Here is a 23,820-nt window from a genome sequence, read left to right on the forward strand (position 1 = left end):
CTGCAGGAGCCTGAAAATGATTATTAATGATCCTGATTATTTGAGTCAGGATCACACCTGAATCAAATGATCAGCTCATCAGCAAGCTCTTCAGGAGCCTGATATTGATCCTGATTATTTGAGTCATGTGTGTTGGAGGAGGGAGAAATGGAAAACAAGCTGGATAGGGGCTCTCGAGGACTGGAATTGAGTACCCCTGCACTAGGGTTCTTTTTTTTCTCTCTTGAGTATTCTACGCTGAACTCTTGGCGTCATCTTTGGTGGACGGCCATTCCTTGGGCGAGAAGCAACGGTGCCAAACTCTATTTGTAGACAACTTCTCTGACTGTCGATTGATGAACATCCAGACTTTTAAAGATGGTTTTGGATCCTTTCCCAGCTTTATACAAATGAATAATCCTTTATCGCAAGTCTTCAGACAGCTCTTTTGACCGAGCCATGATGCACATAAGATCATGCTTCTCATCAAGACAATTCTTACCAGATGTGTGTTTTATAGTAGGCAGGGCAGATTTAAACCACTCACCAGTGATTGGGCACACAGCTGAATTAAAATGTTTGGTAGAAAATTGGTTTCAATTGCTCTTTAAGTTTCCATAGGCAGAGCGTTGACTTATTTTCCCCCCTACTGTCATTGTTTGCTTGCTAGCCACATTAAAATCTGAAAACCTATCAATTTTGGGGTGGTTTTAGTTAAAGCAGACACTTTGTGTGATTTTGACAAAGCTCAGATCACATTTGATGGTGATTTTATGCGGAAATGTGAGAAACTTAGGCTATGATTACACCGCAAGGCGAGATGCTGAAATCCATTTTTTCAATGCCAGTACTGCTCAAATAAGAGGGGGGGTCAGAACGATGACGGGGGTGGCGCATGTGACCTCAGGGAACATACAGTATTTCTGGCCGCACTAGAATAAAGTGTAATTGCACATCCACTCAGTGAGTAGCAGTGGCACCCTCATTTTCAGAGTGCACAGTATTTTTAAACCAAACAAGGCCATACAGCAAAGAGGACTGGCGATATAAAGAGCTAAGACGAGGAAATATGATGACGCGTGTGTAGCATTTGGCTTTTGGCTTTGACTTTTAATACAGTGGGAGATGAGAAAAGCCCAGTTGTTTACTGTGTCTAAAATTGTTTGCAGTGGACATCAGGAAGCCAAATCAATTGAGACGTCACTGAAAGAAATTAGACCCCAATTACATTGATAAAAGACTGCTTGCAGCAAAATAAAAACTGTCCCTCTCTCCAATGACAGTCGTTATTGTTGTATTGGTTGTTTTTTCCTGTCAAATTGTTTGGCACATTGTCCCCATGAGTTAATATTACTAAACAATTTTTGTTATTATTATTTATTGATGTCTAGTTTTCAGTATTAAATGGTCAAAAATGTACCTTGAGTGTATTTTTAGTTTAGTTAAATTCAGGCAAATTGATTCATTTGTGGAGAACTTTGGCAAACTGCATGGGGATATTTCTTCTGGGGCATTTGTGATGACTAACGAACTATGCTATGTTGTGTTTGGCGATCCTCATTATTTACACAGAAGTCTAGACAAAATGTAATGCCTGACAGACAAGTCAGATGACATTTTTTTGGTTGAATTACTGCTGTGCATTAGGAATCAAATATTCTCTCAACATTGGTGGTTTTATTTTAAGTGTATATCTATGCTCACAATATGAATTGATAATCACTGTGGTTTGAATCAAATGACATTGTATTTTTATGTTAAAATCCTCTTATTCTAAATGGAACTTGTTTCTTCTCTCTCAAAATTTCCAACTTCCTTCTTAGATGTCAGCCTGACTTCTTCATTCATAATACTGCTCTCATATACTCATGATGTGTCAATGCTGCCCATTTCTGTTAAACGTGTGCGTGTCATAGTACATTACTAGTAATAGTAGCCACACCTACTTACCATTTTTTTCACAGATGAGTCACTGTGCTGACTGTACTGTCATTGTGTCTTATCATAAATGTCCAGTAGGAAAAGAAAAGACAAAATATTTACTTTCAGTTTAATTTAAAACAAATATTTATTATAATAGTTTTCACAAATGTATCTGCACAGCAGACATAGCTGAACTAGAGACTGTCACTGTACCATTTATCTGCATTAACAATAACATTAGAGTATTGAAGTAGGTTACAGAATAATTTAATCACGTGATGGCAGCACTTGCTTTCAAACGCACCAACTTCCATACACTCGTATTCCAAGAAGTGCTGAGGACATTGTGCACTGTTGTTTTTATTATAATGCTCATTTTACTTGTGCGCCACAAACAGTCCTTGTCCACCTCACCATCTCTGGAGTGAATGTCTTCACGTGTTGTTATGAATGGAATAAAGTCTGTTCGCAGTAAAGTGGAGTCGATGAAAGACGGTGCAGTGCCAAACATGGCCAGTAGGTGGGAGCCTCCGAATGAAACGGTGAATGTCAAATGAATGCATAACCGTATCATAACTTGTAAGGGAATTCCAACAGGAAGCCTTGGGCGATGTTGGTGAGGGGCAGCTCTGAAACCTGCTTCCCTCCGCCGCAGAGCTCCATGATGCGTCTCCTGCAGAGTTCCTGCAGCGTGGGCTCCCATTTCCTGTACGGGACCCTTAGGGTCCTCTTGGGGGAGTTGGTATAATGCTCCAAGAGGTCGAAGAGAGTCGGGAAAGTGCGCTCGTTGCCCGAAAGTGAAAATTTTTGCCGCTTGTAGTCGATGCGTACACTGACCGGCCCGCCCTTGGCGTGATAGGACAGCGTGAAGAAGACATCCTTCTGCCGGCTGTCGCGGATGAGGTAGCTGCCCTTTGGGGCATCCTTTAACATGCGGTGGGCCTCCTCCACTCCCAGAGGGCCCCAGTAGAAGCCGCTGAGCTCCAGCTGGGCTGCCGTGTCTGTGATGATCCTGCAGTCCTCTTTGCAGTTGAACGTTGGGAAGTGGGTCCTGTACCTGCATGATGCCGAGGTAGACCTATGCTTGGGTTTCGGAGCGACCCGCTGCTGAAGAGGCTCCAACTCAGGAGGTTCTGAGCTCAAGGAGCCTGACAAGTGGTGCTTGCCCTCTGCAGCGCTATTGGTTACCATCCTATAGAACCTGCTCCCATCTTTTGACCACCACAATGGCACCTTTAAGAAGAAACCAGCAGGAGGTCAGTCCAGCATCACAGCAAATCACTTCATAAACAAACTGTTTGATAATATTAACTTTTTCATGCACAAATTGTGGCTTTTTGGGGGTTTCAGTAAGCCTTCCCAGTTGAAATGAATTGGATGTCTAGCACCATCAATAGCATGCAATTAGTTCAATACTATGGGGGTGGGGGGGTCAATTTTAGAGTGTTACATGGGGCCGTAAACATTTTTGTTGTTGTTGTATTTTTAATTAATGTATTCATAACCCAAAAATACAGAAATATTAACATATATATATATATATATATATATATATACACATATATATATATATATACACATATATATGTAAGTATATATAAGGGCTGTCAAAATTATCCCGTTAACGGGCAGTAATTAATTTTTTTTAATTAATCACTTTAAAATATTTGACGTATTTAATGCACATGCCACGCTCAAACAGATTAAAATGACAGCGTATTGTAATGTCCACTTGTTACTTGTGTTTTTTGGTGTTTTGTCGCCCTCTGCTGGCACTTGGGTGCGACTGATTTTATGGATTTCACCAGGAGCATAGTGTAATTATTGACATCAACAATGGCGAGCTACTAGTCTATTTTTTGATTGAAAATTTTACAAATTTTATTAAAACGAAAACATTAAGCGGGGTTTTAATATAAAATTTGTACTAACATTTACCTTTTAAGAACTACAACTCTTTCTAGCCATGGATCGCTTTAACAGAATGTTAATAATGTTAATGCCATCTTGTTGATTTATTGTTATAATAAACAAATACAGTACTTACCGTATTTTTCGGACTATAAGTCGCGTTTTTTTTTCATATTTTGGTTGGGGGTGCGACTTATACTCAGGAGCGACTTATGTGTGAAATTATTAACACATTATGATATAATTTCACATGTTATTTTGGTGTTTTGGACTGATGGTTTTGTAAACTTGTTAGCATGCTATAGTTATCTGAATAACTCTTAATAGCTATGGCCACGTTCGCGTTCTGCCTTTGGCAATGTATGTTCAATTGTATTATTGACTTTTTTATATTGAAATGGATGCATTTAGTTTGTGGCGCTTTCACGCCCACATGGGAGCGCACTCGCACTTGTTTACGTGAAGACGAGCGCTCGCACGCCAGAAGAAGACGGACAGCTACGTAGCTCTGGGTGAGTGAGTGGGCGAGTTAGCGAGAGAGAAAGACGGCTGCGAACCTACGTTCATTGTTTATGCTATTAAAATATCTCTACAGAGACAACGCCTGCGTGTATCATCTTTTCTGTTGTTGTTGTGTGTTTTCCACCCGCGATCGGACACTTAGAGCCAGTTGTGTGGTTGTTTGAACGGTGTGCTAATGCTAGCGAACGCATGCTAACCTGTTACGTTATTGCTGTAATAGTACCTAATTATCATTTATTTACGTTGATGCGAACCTGTTTGCTATCGAGGACCAAATTGGTTCAGCAAATTATGCGGACATCCAGCATGGTCTTTTTGGAGTTCGCTGTATATAGCCAGGACCGAGCGGTAGCGTCCTGGTGAGGACAGTATATTCGCATTTCGTTGTTCATGCACTGTACACTGTACATTTATTCAGCATGTTGTTCTCTATTGTATTTTTATATTAAATTGCCTTTCAATTCAAGATGACATATCTGTTCTATGCGTTGGATTTTATCAAGTAAATTTCCCCCAAAAATGCGACTTATACTCCGGTGCGACTTATATATGTTTTTTTTCTCTTTGTTGGGCATTTTATGGCTTGTGCGACTTATACTCAGGTGCGACTTGTAGTCCGAAAAATACGGTATGTACCGTATATTGAATGTATACATCCGTCTTGTCTTTTCTTTCCATTCCAACAATAATTTACAGAAAAATATGGCATACTTTATAGATGGTTTGAATTGCGATTCATTACGATTAATTAATTTTTAAGGCTGTTATTAACTCGCGTTAACGAGTAAAATATGCCATATTTTTCTGTAAATTATTGTTGGAATGGAAAGATAAGACACAAAATGGATATATACATTCAACATATGGTACATAAGGACTATTTGTTTATTATAACAATAAATCAACAAGATGGCTTTAACATTATTAACATTCTGTTAAAGCGATCCATGGATAGAAAGACTTGTAGTTCTTAAAAGATAAATGTTAGTACAAATTTTATATTAAAACCCTGCTTAATGTTTTCGTTTTAATAACATTTGTAAAATTTTCAATCAAAAAATAAACTAGTAGCCCGCCATTGTTGATGTCAATAATTACTTACACAATGCTCATGGATGCTGAAGCCTATAAAATCAGTCGCACCCAAGCGCCAGCAGAGGGCGGCAAAACTCCATAAAACACAACAAGTGAGCGTTTCACTGTGTACTGTCATTTAAATCTCTCTGAGCGGGGCATCTGCGTTAATTGCTTCAAATATTTTAACGTGATTAATTTAAAAAAATAATTAACGCCCATTAACGCGATAATTTTGACAGCCCTAATATATATGTGTTAATAATTTATATTATTTAACTTTTTTCTTTGTGACCAATTGTTAGGGTCTGAAGTGTTAGTATTACATTCATATCGGGAAAAAGGCAATTTTGGATAGCTGTTAACTGTAGTGACCACTGTACTGTTCCTGAAAGGGTTAAATCGACAACAAGTACCAGGCAAGAAAGGTAAACACAACTGTACTGTACTGGATTTAAAAAAAAAAGAAAAAAAGTTTAACCTTCTGGCACATGTGCACTGTACTACTTTTACTACCAGACCACCCCCACCCCCCCTTTTTTTTCTTTCTTCTTTTTGTAGTTTTAGTGTGTTATGTAACAAAAAACTTTTGTAATTTAGCAGCATCCATTTTCTTTCCGCAATATTGAGTTCCCAACCTTACATTGAGCCAATATATCTATTTAGATTAGAAAAAGGGAAAAATTGTCGAGGAAAAACGTATTCAACCCTATATCTTGTCATTTAAAAGTATTCAACCTGTCATTCAACCTGTCACACACCTTTTTCAAAGTAAAAGATCCCTGGAAATTGCCCAAAATAGCCAAGTCTGCTGAATAAAATTTGGGAGCCTTATAATGGGATTAGGAACCCCTAAAATAAACACAGTAGCACCATCAACCCATTTGCAAGAATTGACTGATTAAAAGCACTTCTGCACTATTGTATACCTGTCAATGTTCTTTCATTTTGTGACTTCTTTTAAACTGTCTTAATGCCTTTTAACCCTGTCTGCAAGAAAATCGACCTCTTGTAAACATTGATCGTTTTACTAGGGTACCAAAGTTTATGATTCTCTACTGTTCATTTCGTGAAGAACTGTTGAATAACTCGAATTTGCATATATATCATTGATACTTTGAAGTTGGGTGTTCAAACCTGAAACCTCTTTGACATTTGATACTTCACAAAGTTTCTATCTGCATTTGAACGCGCTCCCGTTGTTTAACAGTACAAAAATAAGAGAGAGCCAAGCACTGCGAACATAGATATCGAGACTGAGAATTATTTATATTACCGTTTTGCTTCTTTTTAATCCCAATCGCGAATGGAGACTCTGTACCTCCAACTGCTGTTGCGTCTCTTCGTCTATTTCAGTTCAAACTGAGTTTTGCTTCAGAGAAAAGCCTCTTTTATAGAAAGAGTGGGCGGTGCTTTGCTTCTAAACGAAAGTGAAACATGGGTGGAACCTCTCTTTCATTTCTTAGCATTCACTTTATATTTATTGGAAGGCAAGGCAAGGCAAGGCAAGGCAAATTTAGTTATATAGCAGAATTCAACACAAGGCAATTCAAAGTGCTTTATATCACATGAAGATAATAAAAATCACATTTAAATAAATACAACGTAAAAACCAAGACAAAAGATCGCATTTAATCACAAATGGAATGGAAGACTACACCACAAACAGCTGCTGGTTAATACGGATTTGTTTTTTCTTCAAATTCATGAAATGGCTTCTTAACCCTTTCAGGGACAGTGGACTATATCTTGTCATTTAAAAAACACACTTTAAAGATCAAGTGACTATTTTCGGTCTTTAAAAAAAAAAAAAGAAACTTAAAATATTACCTTTTCTCGCATCCACACATACAGACACCCACAGCCCCCCACATACACCCCCCCCCCCCCAACACACACACACACCAATACACTGCTGGCCAAAAGTATTGGCACCCCTGCAATTCTGTCAGAGAATGCTCAATTTCTCCCAGAAAATGATTGCAATTACAAATGCTTTAGTAGTAATATCTTCATTTATTTTGCTTGTAATAAAAAACACAAAAGAGAATGGGGAAAAAATTTAATCATTTTCATTTTTCACAAAACTAAAACATAAATATTGTCATCCTTTAGAAAAAACGTGATGCTTTTTGTGTTTTGATGCCAATTTGTGAAACTAACAGCACCTGTTACTTACCTGTGGCACATAACAGGTGGTGGCAATAACTAAATCACACTTGCAACCAGTTAAAATGGATTAACGTTGACTCAACCTCTGTCCTGTGTCCTTGTGTGTACCACATTGAGCAGAACAGAAAGAAGACAAAAGAACTGTCTGAGGAAAAGCAAAATTGTGAGGAAGATGGCCAATCTAAAGGCTACAAGCCCATCTCCAAAGACCAGTGTGTCTACCGTGCGCAGTGTCATCAATAAGTGTAAAACCCATGGCATTGTGCCTAACCTCCCTAGATGTGGACGGAAAAGAAAAATTGCCGAGCGATTTCAACGAAAGCTTGTGCGGATGGTGGATAAAGAACCTCGACGAGCATCCAATAAAGTTCAAGCTGCACTGCAGTCCATGGGTACAACAGTGTCAAACCGTACTATTTGTCAGCGTCTGAATGAAAAGGGACTCTATGGTAGGATACTCAGGTAGACCCCAGTTCTGACCAAGAGACATAAAAAAGCCAGGCTGGAGTTTGCCAAAACTTACCTGAGAAAGCCAAAAATGTTTTGGAAGAATGTTCAGATGAGACAAAAGTAGAGCTTTTTGGGAAAAGGCATGAACAGAGTTTACGGGAAAAAAACGAGGCCTTCAAAGAAAAGAACACGGTCCCCACAGTCAAACATGGCGGAGGTTTCCTGATGGTTTTTGGTTGCTTTGCTGCCTCTGGCACTGGACTGCTTGACCGTGTGCATGGCATTATGAAGTCTGAAGACTACCAACAAATTTTGCAGCATAATGTAGGAACCACTGTGAGAAAGCTGGGTCTCCCTCAGAAGTGATGGGTCTTCCAGCAGGACAATGACCCAAAACACACTTCAAAAAGCACTAGAAAATGGTTTGAGAGAAAGCACTGGAGACTTTGTGCATTGTAAGAAACTCATTGATGGATACCGGAAGCGGTTGTTCACAGTTATTTTGTCTAAAGGTTGTGCTCCCAAGTATTAGGCTGAGGGTGCCAATACTTTGGTCGGGCCCATTTTTAGTGTTTTGTGTAAAATGATAATGATTTAAATTTTTTTTCATTCTCTTTTGTGTTTTTTCATCCATCCATCCATCCATTATCTTCCGCTTGTTCCGGGGTCGGGTCGCGGGGGCAGCAGCTTTAACAGGGAAGCCCAGACTTCCCTCTCCCCAGCCACTTCAACCAGCTCCTCCGGCGGGATCCCAAGGCGTTCCCAGGCCAGCCGAGAGACATAGTCTCTCCAGCGTGTCCTGGGTCGTCCCCGGGGCCTCCCGCCGGTGGGACATGCCCGGAACACCTCTCCAGGGAGGCGTCCGTGTTTTTTCATTGCAAGCAAAATAAACGAAGATATTACTACCAAAGCATGTGTAATTGCAATCATTTTCTGGGAGAAATTGAGCATTATCTGACAGAATTGGAGGGTTGCCAATATTTTTGGCCAGCAGTGTACATACTGTATTTTCCGCATTACAAGGCGCCTCTTCAATGAATGGTCTATTTAAAACTGTTTTCATATACAGGACGCATCGCATTATAAGGCGCAGGGGTAGTAGTAGTAGCAGTGTTGTTTTTGTCAGCGATGATGACAATGAAAATATTTCGTCATCGAGCACTTTTTTCATAATGATGACGAGACAATAATGAGCTAAAAACAAGTTTTGGGTGACTAAAACATGACGGGACGAATGCCAGATTTCAACTGACGAGACGCGAAGGAGACGGAAATGCGTTTCCGTTAAAAGTTCACAATGTGTGACATTTTTATGTGTTGTTAGCATAGGCGGATTTTGACTTTTGTGGCAAGGGGGGCAAAAATGTTGATGACCTCGAAACGCAGTGTCAGCAATAAAATTAACTTACAAGATATATGCCAGCATAGGAGCTTAGCCCATGCGCGTACATACAGACATTCCAGCTGTGTGTATGTACGCGTGCGTATGTATGTGTGTGTTAGCATGCGTGTTTGTGTGTCTTACCTAGTGGACAAGTAGATGCCACATCCGTTTTGAGTGAATAATTCAGCCAGGAAAATTTATAATAATACGTTGAGAATGAGCCTTTTTTTTGTTTCCCATCATTTTTTAGGGTTGACGTCTTAAGTGGAGCAAACTGAAACTCTGCTCACCATTTTGACGGTGCTCTCTGGCGTTTCATGGTCCACATCTTAAATCCTTGGTTCTCGCTCAGTAGTTGTTGTCGCTTTTGAAAGCTTAGGTTTGAAAAAAATTACGTATATCGATCTTGCCTCTTCTGTCCTCGGGTGGTTTTTTTTGGGCTAAGTGAAGCAAATAACTGTCTCTAAGGTGCTAGTCACATGATCTGTCTGAAAAATAATTTTAACCCATAATAATTTTTTCTTTGTTCTTGTTCATTTCATTCATTTTTGTTATTTGTTATATTGCTTTACAACTTTTATGGACTTCATTTTACCAGCAAAGTCTTAATTTTAAATTTAATTATATGTCAATTATATGCAATGACATTTTAGGCCACCGGGGGTCCCCCCGGTCCTCCCTTAATCTCCGCATATGGTAGTTAACCTGCATAGGAGCAGTGTCTGGTTGTATCACTCGTGACATGCTGCACCCCCTGAGTGATCATCACACACTAAATGTAACTCATAGCATTAGCATATCTTTCGCGTTAGCATTAGGTTAATGCTAGCAGCGAGTGTTGTCTTAAACTCTTGGACAACTTTTTTAAAATAGAGCTCGTGGCGTCCATGTAGGTACGATTAATTGAAAATAATGTACTGTTTTCCTGCTGAGTGTGTCTAATCACCAAGTTGGAATCTTTGTCGACGCTACAATATATGCTTGTCTATCAATGTTCATTCTAAATAGTTGGAAACGTCTATTTTTGGAGTAAAAAAAAGAAACATTTTGAGATGACTAAAATATGACTAAGACGAATAATTATTATCGTCCAAAAGACTAAGACGAAAATTAAAAGTGGTTCCAAAAACAAAACTGAGTAGAAGTAGTAATGGTTGGGGTTGTGTATGAATCCACCAGATGGAGCTGTGCTAAAGGGAATGTCATGCCATGATTAACAATTATTGGTCGCTATATATGGCGCATCAGATTATAAGGCGCACTGATGACTTTTGAGAAAATTGAAGGCTTTTAAGTGCACCTTATAGTGCGGAAAATACTGTACATATATCATTTTTATATTTTTTTAAAAATATTTTCTAAATAAAATGTCCATAAAAACTAAGTACTAAGTGCATAGCTGCCCCAGTCAAATTGGATGTGACGTTTCGTGCCGTCCATGGCATCCAATTACTCAAATGCGGGTTTAAAAAAGGAAAAAATCTGAATTTGTGCATGAAATGGTTAAAGTTTTGATTTCTTTGTTTTGCGAATATTTGTACCTAAGAAAAAAAGCGAACAATAGAAGATAACGATTTTTGTTTTTCACATATCGGCTGATTTCTATTCACAGATTGAATTGAAACTGGTAAGTTTAACCTTTTCAATCATAACAAAAAATAATTGACAACGACGTAAAAGTCTTTGAAATTTGATCCTTTGATTGTCCCTCGGAAAAAATAACAAATTTGTGTCATACAGTCATTATATTATAAACATTGCTCAAAATTCACGTATCAAATAAGGTGCATATGATGGCATAGGGTTAAAACAATTTTCAATAAAAAACATAATTAGAGCATGATTAAACATTTTGTATCTGAGGTAAATACGTATTAACGTAAAATTAGACATCAGAAAAAGAAAGAAACCACCCCTTTATGGATAATAGACATTTCCCAGTTAACATTAGTAATTCTTTGAAATGTGCATGTTCTTCAACAGCTATATTAACTTAAGTAAAATTATGTGGTCCTTCAAACAAAATTAAAACTCTTTAAATGAGTTTATTACTAGAAGACGTCCAAACTATTTATAGTGGGAGAGCAAATGAATGAAAGACATACAATCATGTGGCTCGTAAAAACTAACTCTTAAATAGAGTTTATCACTAGTAGACGTCCAATCCCATTAAAGTTTTGACGTCCACTAGAGATAAACTCATTTAAAAAGTTTTAATTTAGTTTGGAAGTGGGAAAGCTAGCACCAAAATTAGGAATGAACATTTATTCCCACAGTCCGCCTGTTGCTGACTTTAAAGTTTCCTCTTGGCATGACTTTCAAAAGGATTGTTTTTCAGCTGAAATGTTTTAAGTATGAAATTAAATTTATCATTTCATTTTCAAAGGCCCTGCAGTCATGAAGCAGAAGGGAGGAGAAAAATGTTTTGCAATTTATCAGTCATAGTTCATTGCAAACATAAAATTAGATGCTGGTTTTACACGCCTATCTTTGCGGTGTTTAGAATTACAGTACTTGTTTGTTAATTTCTCAAGTTTCATTTCTGTGAAACAGGGAGCGATAGAACAGTGTGCGCTTCTTCTACATACAGAGCACATGTGCAGATGGCTTGCAGTCATTTGTTTAAAATACTGCAGAGAAAAAGTCCATTGAGTGCATGTGAAACTTGCCCAATTGAAAAGCTCAGACGATCAATTAGTGCATAGCAATATGCAACTTTGCAATATGATTCACTGATAAGTATTGTCAGCATTTTTTCACTCTTACACGTTTGCCATCATTATGTTCTATTTTTGTCTTTCATAGAATGTGCAGATACCTAAAGATGTGTCTTGATGGAATATGTTCCAGTTGTAATATATTTATACTCTAATCTAATTTAATTATGAGCCAATGTGTAGATTTCCTAAAATAGTCCAGATGAAAGGAGCAAACAAAGGGCTGACTGTATTTTTTTTTTTCATCAGCAGGACTGCATGTCCTGGTCTGGAAGAAGACTCTTTTCCTTGAAACTGTCATGTGATTCTTCAAGCAACACTCGGGAACTTTCAGTTTTGGTCAATTTTTGTGGCGCAGGTAGACAAAAGCGGTAGGGTTTTGCCTTGAGGAGACTGCATTTCCAATGAGGACTAGTGCACAGTATTGTAAAATCCTGATCTACTGGTCGCCTGCAGTTGGTTTTTAAGGAATCTGACCTTCCAGCAAGACCGCCAGAATCACGCCAGCCGGGCCCGCGCTGGCGCAGCTCCAACGAGCCGGGACACCGGGAGCCCGGCAATCCGGCCAGAAGACCAAACTCTCTGCGTTCACCTTAGTCTTAACCCTTTGTACTGACTCCATTTTGAAAGATTTAAAGAAGGCTCACCGACAACAGGTTGACAATTTATTCAGGTCGACAGTGATCAAAACAGCAAGGCGAAACAGAAGCACTCAGGCAGGGAGGCAAGGTCACCCGATCACACGTCAACAAAAGGTTCAGAGAAAAATGACAACGCTTAGTTAAACATTCAGTCTTTAGAAGGCTCTCGCGGGGCGGGCTGTGGGCTGGAAGAAGGGTGTGTTTAGGGTTATTGTCTGTTTGTGGATTGAACAGGAGGATTCGGGAGTTACTGCTGTCCGGGCAACACGAAATAGTGGATTTTGCCACCTCAGCGTCAAAGGGGCTCTTGGAGTCTTGTCAGTCGTGTTATCAGTTATCAGACAGTGCCTAAGAGAAAGGGTACTTTCTCTTTCAGTTTGAACGACATTTCTGTCTCCCAGTGGCGCCTCCAGAAATTTTTCATAGGGGTGGCCAGATGGGGCCACTTAAAATCTTGGGGTGGTACACCAAAACTAAAAGCCATAATTTCAGGTTTTCATTATATTATTGCAGTAAAAAGGTCAGGGGAAAACTATCAGAAAGACTTAAGGACACGGCTACTGATATACTTTGGTGTATTGTGTATTATTTGATGTTACTAATGATTTAATGTGCATAGTCCATAACTGTCCGGTCAACATTTTGAGTTCCACAACAATTCTGTTTTATTGTGTTATGTATATATTGGGCATAAGGTGTACATTTAACAAAACAAAATAATTACTGGGGAAAAGCAGGTGCATTTGGGATGAAATGCATAACTGATGCTACAACAATCTAACGATATACTGGCAAGCGGGGTGGCCAGTGGGATGACCAACAAATTTATGGGGGGGCCCGTGGTCACCCCTGGCCACCCCCTGGTGGCGCCACTGCTGTTTCCAGCGGCTGTGTGAAGGATGTATAGTGATAAGGTAACGAATCCATTTGTGGCTAAACAATATTATATGACCATATTGAAAATAAGGAATGTTTAATTTTGTACCGTATTCCGGCCCGCCACTCCCTCACCCTAACTCGACATTGACTAACTCGCTGACGAGTTCGGGTCAGGGGCACGGTCACGCCAGCGAGTGAAAGCCAGGCCAATGTTTAATCTTGATTGCCTATTTATCCTGGTATCCTCCCTTTTTCTTTTTTTCTTTTTTTGTCTCCTCGGACCAAAACTTTTCATCTCTTTTGTTACTCTGCCATCTTTGCACAATTCGCGCGAAAGCGAAAGGTTAACAAGGTCCTTCGTGTTGCTTTAAAGATGCTATGAAATACTACATCAAGTGACTTTAAAATGATAGCAGACCATATTTTTGTCACAAATGCATCCGAAAAAAGTGACAGAAAAAAGTTAAATACTTTAATTCAATTACAGTTGTACCTCAACATACGGTTGCGTCGACATACGATCCTTTTGATATCCGACCATAGACTTCATAATAATAAATGTAAATGTAAAATAAATGCTACATGCACGTTTTTTTTTTTTTTTTTTTTTGCTGTTAACCAAGAATCGAGACTGTTTTACGTCCATATCTATAAAGAATTCAGGCATTTAAGCATTTATTCACAAGAATTTTTACCGGAAAAGCTCTGTTTACATATGGCGGCCGCCACATTGACTGACAGACTAGCATCGTACTTCGACATATTTATGTAAAATAAATGTTACCTGCACTTTTTTTTTGCTTTTTGCTTTTAACCAAGAATCGAGACTGTTTTACGTCCATATCTATAAAGAATTCAGGGATTTAAGCATTTATTCACAAGAAAATTCAACAAAAAAAGCTCTTTGTCTATGATTCCACTTGGTCAGCTTTGACGGCCGCACCAACAATGCAGCCCCCCTATTAAATGGCCCCGTGTCTCGTCAATATCATTATGAAGTCTATGATCCGACAGAAAGTTTTACTTGTCATTTGTCTCGACATATGACGACATGCTCGAAATACGACGATTTATGACACCTTCGCAATTTCAGTGTTTTCCCGCAAGACGGACACCGGCGGATTTTTTTGTGAGAGAAGTCAATATGGGTACCAAGAAGGTTAGTGCAGGTGGTGAAAAAAGGAAAAAGGTAACACTTACTGTAAATAAGATGGAAATTATATGAAAATATGAACGTGGTGTGCGCGTCAGTGAACTGGCTCGATGTCGATCTCGATGGTCTTCCTCCAACCTCTGTTCGCCAGTCTTTTGAAGTTAAGGTGGTAATTGTTATTATATTAACTTCGGCAAGGAAGTCACCAGCTTTGTTAGGTTTTTAATCATTTATTTCAGAACTTGTGCAACACAGCACAGCTACTGCCCGCCGCAGGCAACGCCAAAAGGGAAAAGAGAAAGTAAAAACTGACGATGGTCAGTCACACGGTGCATTCAGGGACAACATGCAAAATACAACTACCACATTAGAACCCAATTTGTTACATAATTATTAATATAATTATTACGATTTGTATTTATAATTTATTTATTTTGCTAGGTGTAATTGCTATTTGTAATGATACAAGCAGTAGCTAAGGATTTAGGGTTAGGTTTTTGGGGCTGTGGAACGAATTAATCGAATTATAATGTATTCTTATGGGAAAATCCTGCTCGACATACGACCAATTCAAACACACACACTAGGTCCTGGGACGAATTATATTCGTATGTAGAGGTACCACTGTGGGTACTAATCTTCCTTTCGCAGTTGCCTTGGCCCAGCCTACTATAAACAAACAGAAGATGATGTCGCACCCAGAATTACGGTATCTGCAGATTTTTTCAGTCTGCTAGCAAGCTATCCATAGGCTTTCTATTATCTTGTTGCCGTGTGACCGTTCTGTCATTCTGTCAACATGTACTAGCTAGCGCAGCCCTAGTAACCAGGCATGATCATCAATTCTGGCTGGGATGTCACAACCGAAATTGCTGGGGTAAAAAAAGTGGTCGTTCCCTGTTGTTCCCTGTTGTATGATTTCAGGTTAAATAATTATGAAATGGGAAAAAAAAACAGCCAGATTGGCTTGCCAAATTCGTTTTCCACATGTAACATTAGTGCAATCATTTCCATTTTTTGACATGGTCATCATTTCCTAGGACCTTTAAAAAAAAAAAAAAAAAAAAAACATGAGGAATGCGATTGAAATGCAGTTCAGTTCTATGAACTTTAAAGTTGATGTTTCAGCTTCCCCTTTGGGTCATGTTTAGTTATACAGTTTATATTCTCATAAAATGTTATGTGTACAGTGCTTAGAGTGCTGTTGTTTTATAAAGCAAGGAATAAGCTTTCATTATGATAAGCACTAGCTATTTAGAAACTATGAAACTGTTTCACTTTCAGTTTATACTTTTTAAACAAATATACAGAAAGTATTTGAAGAATACGTGAGCTCATAAAAATAATATTTTTTATAAAAATACAAAATGGAGAGAATTTAATTAAAAAAGCTAAAAATGAAAAAAAAAATTCCAACAATTAAAAAATCATTACTTTTTTTGAAGAGAAAAAATAAAAGTGGATACAAAATATTAATTGAAAGTAAATAGTTTATGTAAAAATTTAAAAATATTTTAAAATCAAAAGGATTTATTCAGAAATGTATTCAGATATTCCAATTCCTCCTGTTAATTGTATTTTCGTATTGAAAAAATATTGTTTTGTTTTTATTATCTTTGTTTTTTCTGTTTCTTCTTATATATTTTATTAATTTATAGTTAATTGAGGAGTTTACGATTTCGAATTATATTTTTAATTTAAATTTTTACACATATATATTATTATTATTGTTATTATGTAAAGCTTACTGACTTACTGTGTGTAAACCTGAGTTTTGATGTAATTAGTGATCATTTAAATACTGCCATATCTACTTATTGAGCATTTACATGTTCACAGAAATCCAGCCTGCGAAACCACTTGATGAATAAATCTGTTTAAACTGTTAAGGAAGTGGAAACCGAGCTGCAGGGAAAAGAGAAGCAGCATTTCATTGAAAATATACAGATGATTTGGAGGAGGTTCAAGGAATTTACTGGGGAATTTATGACTTTTAACCAGTGGTGGATGAAGTACAAACTTTTTTCACTTTTAAAAGTACAGATACAGGGGCAAAAAATACCAAAGTAAAAGTACAGGTATCTATATATATATATATATATATATATATATATATATATATATATATATATATATATATATATATATATATATATATATATATATATATATATCCATCTAAAATACCAAAATACCAGCAACAGTGTGTAAAAAGCTCATGAAGAGTTACAGAAAACGTTTGGCCTCCGTTATTGCCAACAAAGGGTACATAACAAAGTATTGAGATGAACTTTTGGTATAGACCAGATACTTATTTTCCACCATGATTTGCAAATAAATTCTTTAAAAATCAAACAATGTGATTTTCTGTTTTTTTTCCACATTCTGTCTCTCATGGTTGAGGTTTACCCAAGTTGGCAATTACAGGCCTCTCTAATATTTTCAAGTGGGAGAACTTGCACAATTAGTGGTTGACTAAATAATTATTTGCCCCACTTATATATATACAGTGGGGCAAATGATAACAAGAACGGTGAGCAAAAATCCCAGTACCACACAGGGGGACCTAGTGAATGATCTACAGAGCGGTGGGACCACAATAACAAAGGCTACTATCAGTAACACAATGCGCCGCCAGGGACTTAAATCCTGCACTGCCAGACGTGTCCCCCTGCTGAAGAAAGTACACGTCCAGGCCCATCTGCGGTTCGCTAAAGAGCATTTGGATGATCCAGAAGAGGATTGGGAGAATGTGTTATGGCCTGGACATGTACTTTCTTCAGCAGGGGGACACGTCTGGCAGTGCAGGATTTGAGTCCCTGCCGATAAATAATCGATCCATACAAATTAAAAAAAAAAAAAAAAATTTTTTAAAAGAACGTTTAAAAGGGTAAATATCTGAAAAACAAAATTTCGACCACTCCTTGATGTCTACGATTTCTGCATGGTGACCGTTGTTATATTACCATGTTTCACCCATAAAATCCCCCAAAAATCCGGCTGTGGCCTTTCACAGCTGTGTCTTTACACTCGGTGATACATGCCTCATGAAGTTTTTGGATCGAAAAGAGGTAACTACGTGATAATATCTCGTTAAAATCATGGCGTCTTTAATTATGCTCTCTCATGCTCTCACCTCCAGTTTGGGTTTCGCTGTTTAATTTTCATTTTTTTTAAATGCCCTACTGTTCAAAATTAATCTTCCCCCAGAAAATTGAGATTTTAAGCTTTCTAATGATGTATCACACATGCATATAGGACAATTTTGAAATTTGGCCAAATTGGGGGTCTCAGAGTGGAACTTCAAGTCACCTGAGTGTTTTCCGCCATATATATGTGTGTGAGTGTTTGTGTGTATAGATACAGTGCCTTGCAAAAGTATTCGGCCCCCTTGAATCTTGCAACCTTTCGCCACATTTCAGGCTTCAAACATAAAGATATGAAATTTAATTTTTTTGTCAAGAATCAACAACAAGTGGGACACAATTGTGAAGTGGAACAACATTTATTGGATAATTTAAACTTTTTTAACAAATAAAAAACTGAAAAGTGGGGCGTGCAATATTATTCGGCCCCTTTACTTTCAGTGCAGCAAACTCACTCCAGAAGTTCAGTGAGGAGCTCTGAATGATCCAGTGTTGTCCTAAATGACCGATGATGATAAATAGAATCCACCTGTGTGTAATCAAGTCTCCGTATAAATGCACCTGCTCTGTGATAGTCTCAGGGTTCTGTTTAAAGTGCAGAGAGCATTATGAAAACCAAGGAACACACCAGGCAGGTCCGAGATACTGTTGTGGAGAAGTTTAAAGCCGGATTTGGATACAAAAAGATTTCCCAAGCTTTAAACATCTCAAGGAGCACTGTGCAAGCCATCATATTGAAATGGAAGGAGCATCAGTCCACTGCAAATCTACCAAGACCCGGCCGTCCTTCCAAACTTTCTTCTCAAACCAGGAGAAAACTGATCAGAGATGCAGCCAAGAGGCCCATGATCACTCTGGATGAACTGCAGAGATCTACAGCTGAGGTGGGAGAGTCTGTCCATAGGACAACAATCAGTCGTACACTGCACAAATCTGGCCTTTATGGAAGAGTGGCAAGAAGAAAGCCATTTCTCAAAGGTATCCATAAAAAGTCTCGTTTAAAGTTTGCCACAAGCCACCTGGGAGACACACCAAACATGTGGAAGAAGGTGCTCTGGTCAGATGAAACCAAAATTGAACTTTTTGGCCACAATGCAAAACGATATGTTTGGCGTAAAAGCAACACAGCTCATCACCCTGAACACACCATCCCCACTGTCAAACATGGTGGTGGCAGCATCATGGTTTGGGCCTGCTTTTCTTCAGCAGGGACAGGGAAGATGGTTAAAATTGACGGGAAGATGGATGCAGCCAAATACAGGAACATTCTGGAAGAAAACCTGTTGGTATCTGCACAAGACCTGAGACTGGGACGGAGATTTATCTTCCAACAGGACAATAATCCAAAACATAAAGCCAAATCTACAATGGAATGGTTAAAAAATAAACGTATCCAGGTGTTAGAATGGCCAAGTCAAAGTCCAGACCTGAATCCAATCGAGAATCTGTGGAAAGAGCTGAATACTGCTGTTCACAAACACTCTCCATCCAACCTCACTGAGCTCGAGCTGTTTTGCAAGGAATAATGGGCAAGAATGTCAGTCTCTCGATGTGCAAAACTGATAGAAACATACCCCAAGCGACTTGCAGCTGTAATTGAAGCAAAAGGTGGCGCTACAAAGAAAAAAACAAAACAAAAAAAAACGCAAGGGGACCGAATAATATTGCACGCCCCACTTTTCAGTTTTTTATTTGTTAAAAAACTTTAAATTAGCCAATAAATTTTGTTCCACTTCACGATTGTGTCCCATTTGTTGTTGATTCTTGACAAAAAAATTAAAATTTCATATCTTTATGTTTGAAGCCTGAAATGTGGCGAAAGGTTGCAAGGTTCAAGGGGGCCGAATACTTTTGCAAGGCACTGTATATATATATATATATATATATATACACACACAGAGATCTGAGCCAGTATTCAAAGAACGAGAAAATTCATTGACTGCTCAATTTTATTTAAAATTGTGCAGAATGGAAAAAACAAGCAATAAAAATGAATGCACTGGAAACAGACGCTTAAAGGCCAAATTATACCGGACGCGTCTTCTGTACGATTACAAGCAACTCTCAGGTGCATACCGCCACCTACAGTACAAGAGTGTGCAGCACCCATCTGAAGGTGCACTCCTCTCGCTGTTGATTTTTATTGATCAATATCTTGTTCATCTGCCTATTCTCGCTCGCTCGTGTTGCTTCTTCTAGTGCTCAAATACGGGATAGCATTGCACGGGATTTACTGATTGCGCCGGAGGCATGAAAACGAAACAATCAATTAACAATGAGAAAAAACAAACAAAAGTAACGTGTAACGCGGGCGACAGTTTGAAAAGTAGTGGAGTAAAAAAATACAGATACGTGCTGTAAAATGTAGTGAAGTAAAAGTAAAAAATACCACTTCATATTTGTACTCAAGTACAGATCCAAAAAAATTTTTGCCTTTTTGTTTCATTTTGAATTGCTAGTATAAGTCAGAGGGAGGTAGAAAAGCCACAAATTTTACTCAAGTAAGAGTAGTGTTACTTCAAAATATTACTCAAGTAAAAGTAGTCATCCAAAAAATGTTCTCAAGTACAAGTAAGAAAAAAAAAAATTGGTGAAAAGAATACTCAAGTAATGAGTAACATTATGAGTAACTGCTTCACTGATTAGCCTTTTTTTTAAACAATGATATTTTTTTCTCAGCAGAAAGAAATCGATATGAACTGTTATTATTATACTCTACTATAACATATTACACAACCACATTAAGACAAAGATATACAAAAAAAAAAAAAACAACAACATTCAATTACAGCGAGAGGAAAAAATCTACAGAAATGAACAATTATTTGTCCAAAAAGCATAAGTACCCTCTAGTGGAAAAAACATATTTCCTATTATGGAACTAAAAGGATCATATATCCGGTTTTGCGGGTTCAATCTGTGCCAAATAAAAACTGGGGGAGAGATTAAAATCCACGCTTTCGAGTCATGTGGACGGCGGCGCTCTATGTCAGATACTTAATTATATATGGTGCTTTAAAGACGCCACGTAATTGAACAGGCCGACGTGATCATAGAACGGCTGTCTGATTGGTATAATCAGGGCTGTCAACAGACTTGCAGGGGCCCGGTGACAAGAGAGCACTATAGTTCGGGGCTTAATGCGCCATGAATCTGCTATGACAGCATATAGACATATTGTTCTATCAAACACAACAGCTGTTTTGGCTTAAAATACAGCAGTTTCTTTTAAAGAGGAGTGCAAGAGCAGAAACTGCTTTTTCAGTCTTGTCTGTGTTTTCCGCCATATATATATTTTTTGAAGGAAATAGTCATCCATTTTGTCTTCATTGCTACTTACAACATGCCTAAAACAACTTCACTAAATTGTGAAGGTATTAGAAAAAAGTGACATTTATTCGATTAATCGATCTATTAATCGTTTAATTCATCGTCTGATTAATTGATTATTTTTTTCTGAAAATCATTAGTTGCAGCCCTAATCTTGTACAAACATACTTATACCTATCTATTTTCCTAATGTGCAGATGTTCCAACAATCCAACATTGATATATTCATTCCTCCTGGGTGAGTTTATTGTTCATTGTGTCATGCCTGGGTGAGGGTTGTCCTGTCTAGGTTTATTGTCGTCTCTTCCTGTTTTATTTTGAAGCCTCAACCTCCTGTTTCCACCACTCACCCTTGCTGCTGCCTCACCTGTCTCTAATTATGATTACCTATTGTTTCCACCTGTGCCCCAGTCCTCGTGTGCTTAAATTGTTTTTCACTCCCTAATCTTGTGCCAAAGTGTCTTCATCCTTCGTTGTCACCAAAGCCAGTATCGATAGTCAAAGATATTCCACGTTATAAGTTTATTCGTTGTATTCTACCACAATTTGTTATTTTGTGCTGCTAGCCTAACCCTTTGTTGTAGTGCTCTACTCCAGTACATTTTGCCTGGCTCTCGTTTCCCGTTTATATCATTTTATTTCATAGCTCGTTATTTCCTCCTTCTGGAGCACCCTCAGTTTGTTCCTACTTGTTTGTGCTCATAAAATACTGTATTCTGCACCGGAGTCCGCTCCATTCCTTCCAAGTGTGACACATTGTAAAAGTGAAACAATAATCTGTTCAAAGGTCATCCCTCCTTACTGGAAAGGCTTTAAGTGCAAAGAAGAAGGATGTTTCTTCACAATGTCTTTCTCATCCATGTGTCATCTATATAGAATGTAAGGGCTGGTGGTCTACTTCTCTTCAATGAGAGTAGTTCTCAGGAATGTGATGACAAATACTAAATGGAATAATGAATGGACAACAGAAAACGAATCAATCTGATGAACCCATGCAGAAGAGCATAATTTAGACCGTAAACACCATTTGGATCAGAACTACAGAGCAGTGGATTGATAAGGGTTCTAATGATGAGACAGAAGATGATCTCCAGCTTTTCCTTCTAAGGAAAAAAAAAGTGGCATTTCAGAGAAAAGTACTCCAACTCAAAAATTGGGGCGGTCCACTTCTTTGGAACGTTTCTTTATATGCTGCAGGTTTCTGGAAGATTCTCATTTTACCAGAACTACTACTATAACAGTTCCCATGTCAGATCCTGTAGAACCCGATTGTTTCTCCTAATATAAAAAGTGAAACGTCAGGCATTCATTAATCTTACCTTTATTATCTCTAAAAGTAAAACTGAGATATGTAGGCTGTCATAAATGCCACACAAACCGAAATTAAAATGTTTCCAGAGAGTCAATCCCTTCCTTTCTTCGTGTTACTCTTGGTTGCACTGTTTCTAGTATTTGTATTTGTAAAATATCCCTCGATCTGCCCAGGGTTTTCAGAATTGCTCTCGCTGGCCAAGGTAATTTAGTCTGTATTCCCAATGGGATTTTATTTTTCCAGAATTTAACCCTATAATACTGACCACAGAAATAATGAATATATATATATATATATTTTTTTTTTTTTGTGTTTTTTTTAATTTGAAAGCTGTATGTGGTCCTTCAACATAATAGACTTTTTTCTTAAATAATATGCATATATGTTCTCTAATTTATATCATAAATGATACATTAAGCATTACATGCAGTTCCCGTGGTAAAACAAAAATAAAGTTAAAACACAATAAAACATAATAAGGTTTTCAAACAGTTTTTACTGCAATTAGGTCAAGAAATGCTAGTATCAAATTTGATACATTTGGCTATATAGGATTAAATTAGTCTCAGAGGACCATTAAATGTCAATATTACATAATGGAATGGAACTGATGTTGGCATTTTCATTTTTGTCCTTTTATAAGTCTGTTGAAAATATTTTCACATTGTGACGATGCTTTTGTGTGGTCAGTTATAATTATGTAGAAAACAGTTGTGGGTTTGTTTCAAAGTTTTGACATCACTGAAAGAAGGAAGCAGCACTTCTCTGTGATAGTATTTTCCCAACAAACAGGATCTTCAAGTATGTAAAGCATTTACTGTAAAACCACTCACAATGGAAGAAAGCTTTTGTATTATGCAAAATTCAGGGGAACAGCTGAAGTTTTGTAAAAAAAAAAAATTAAAAAATGTGTGTGTGTTGCTGGTTAACCTTTGGTCTGTTCTGTCTAAACAATTTTTCTAGGTAAAAAAAATGCGACAACACATCGATGTGGTGATATATTGTGATACTTTGTATCCCAATTAGTTTTCAATATACTCCTGCCAAGAACCAATATATTGTTTTAAAAAAATTTCACAGTTTGATGAAGGAACAGGTAGCTATCAAATATTGGCACTCAAACATGAGTATTCAAAGGCTATCTACAGTATGTATCTCTTTTTTTAAATCTCATTAATTGTACTATAGTAGAATATCATAGATTGATTTCCTGACCCATGTATTGGT

General features: G+C 37.8%; 1 protein-coding gene across 1 annotated transcript; it reads right to left on the bottom strand.

Annotated features, from left to right (window-relative positions):
- Positions 1-2,042: 2,042 nt before the first annotated feature.
- On the bottom strand, positions 2,043-6,817 carry socs1a (suppressor of cytokine signaling 1a). Its single transcript, XM_057817034.1, has 2 exons — positions 6,686-6,817; positions 2,043-3,135 (listed from the first exon to the last, which is right to left on the bottom strand). Exon 2 carries the CDS (start codon positions 3,091-3,093, stop codon positions 2,473-2,475), a length of 621 nt encoding a protein of 206 aa, XP_057673017.1. The 5' UTR covers positions 3,094-3,135; positions 6,686-6,817; the 3' UTR covers positions 2,043-2,472.
- Between the last annotated feature and the right edge of the window lie 17,003 nt (positions 6,818-23,820).

The sequence above is a fragment of the Corythoichthys intestinalis genome, chromosome 16 (genome assembly GCF_030265065.1).
Source record: "Corythoichthys intestinalis isolate RoL2023-P3 chromosome 16, ASM3026506v1, whole genome shotgun sequence".
Lineage (NCBI taxonomy): Eukaryota > Metazoa > Chordata > Actinopteri > Syngnathiformes > Syngnathidae > Corythoichthys > Corythoichthys intestinalis.

What these genes read in the sequence shown, in the direction of transcription:
- socs1a (XM_057817034.1), bottom strand. Translation starts at nt 3,093, where the DNA reads ATGGTAACCAATAGCGCTGCAGAGGGCAAGCACCACTTGTCAGGCTCC.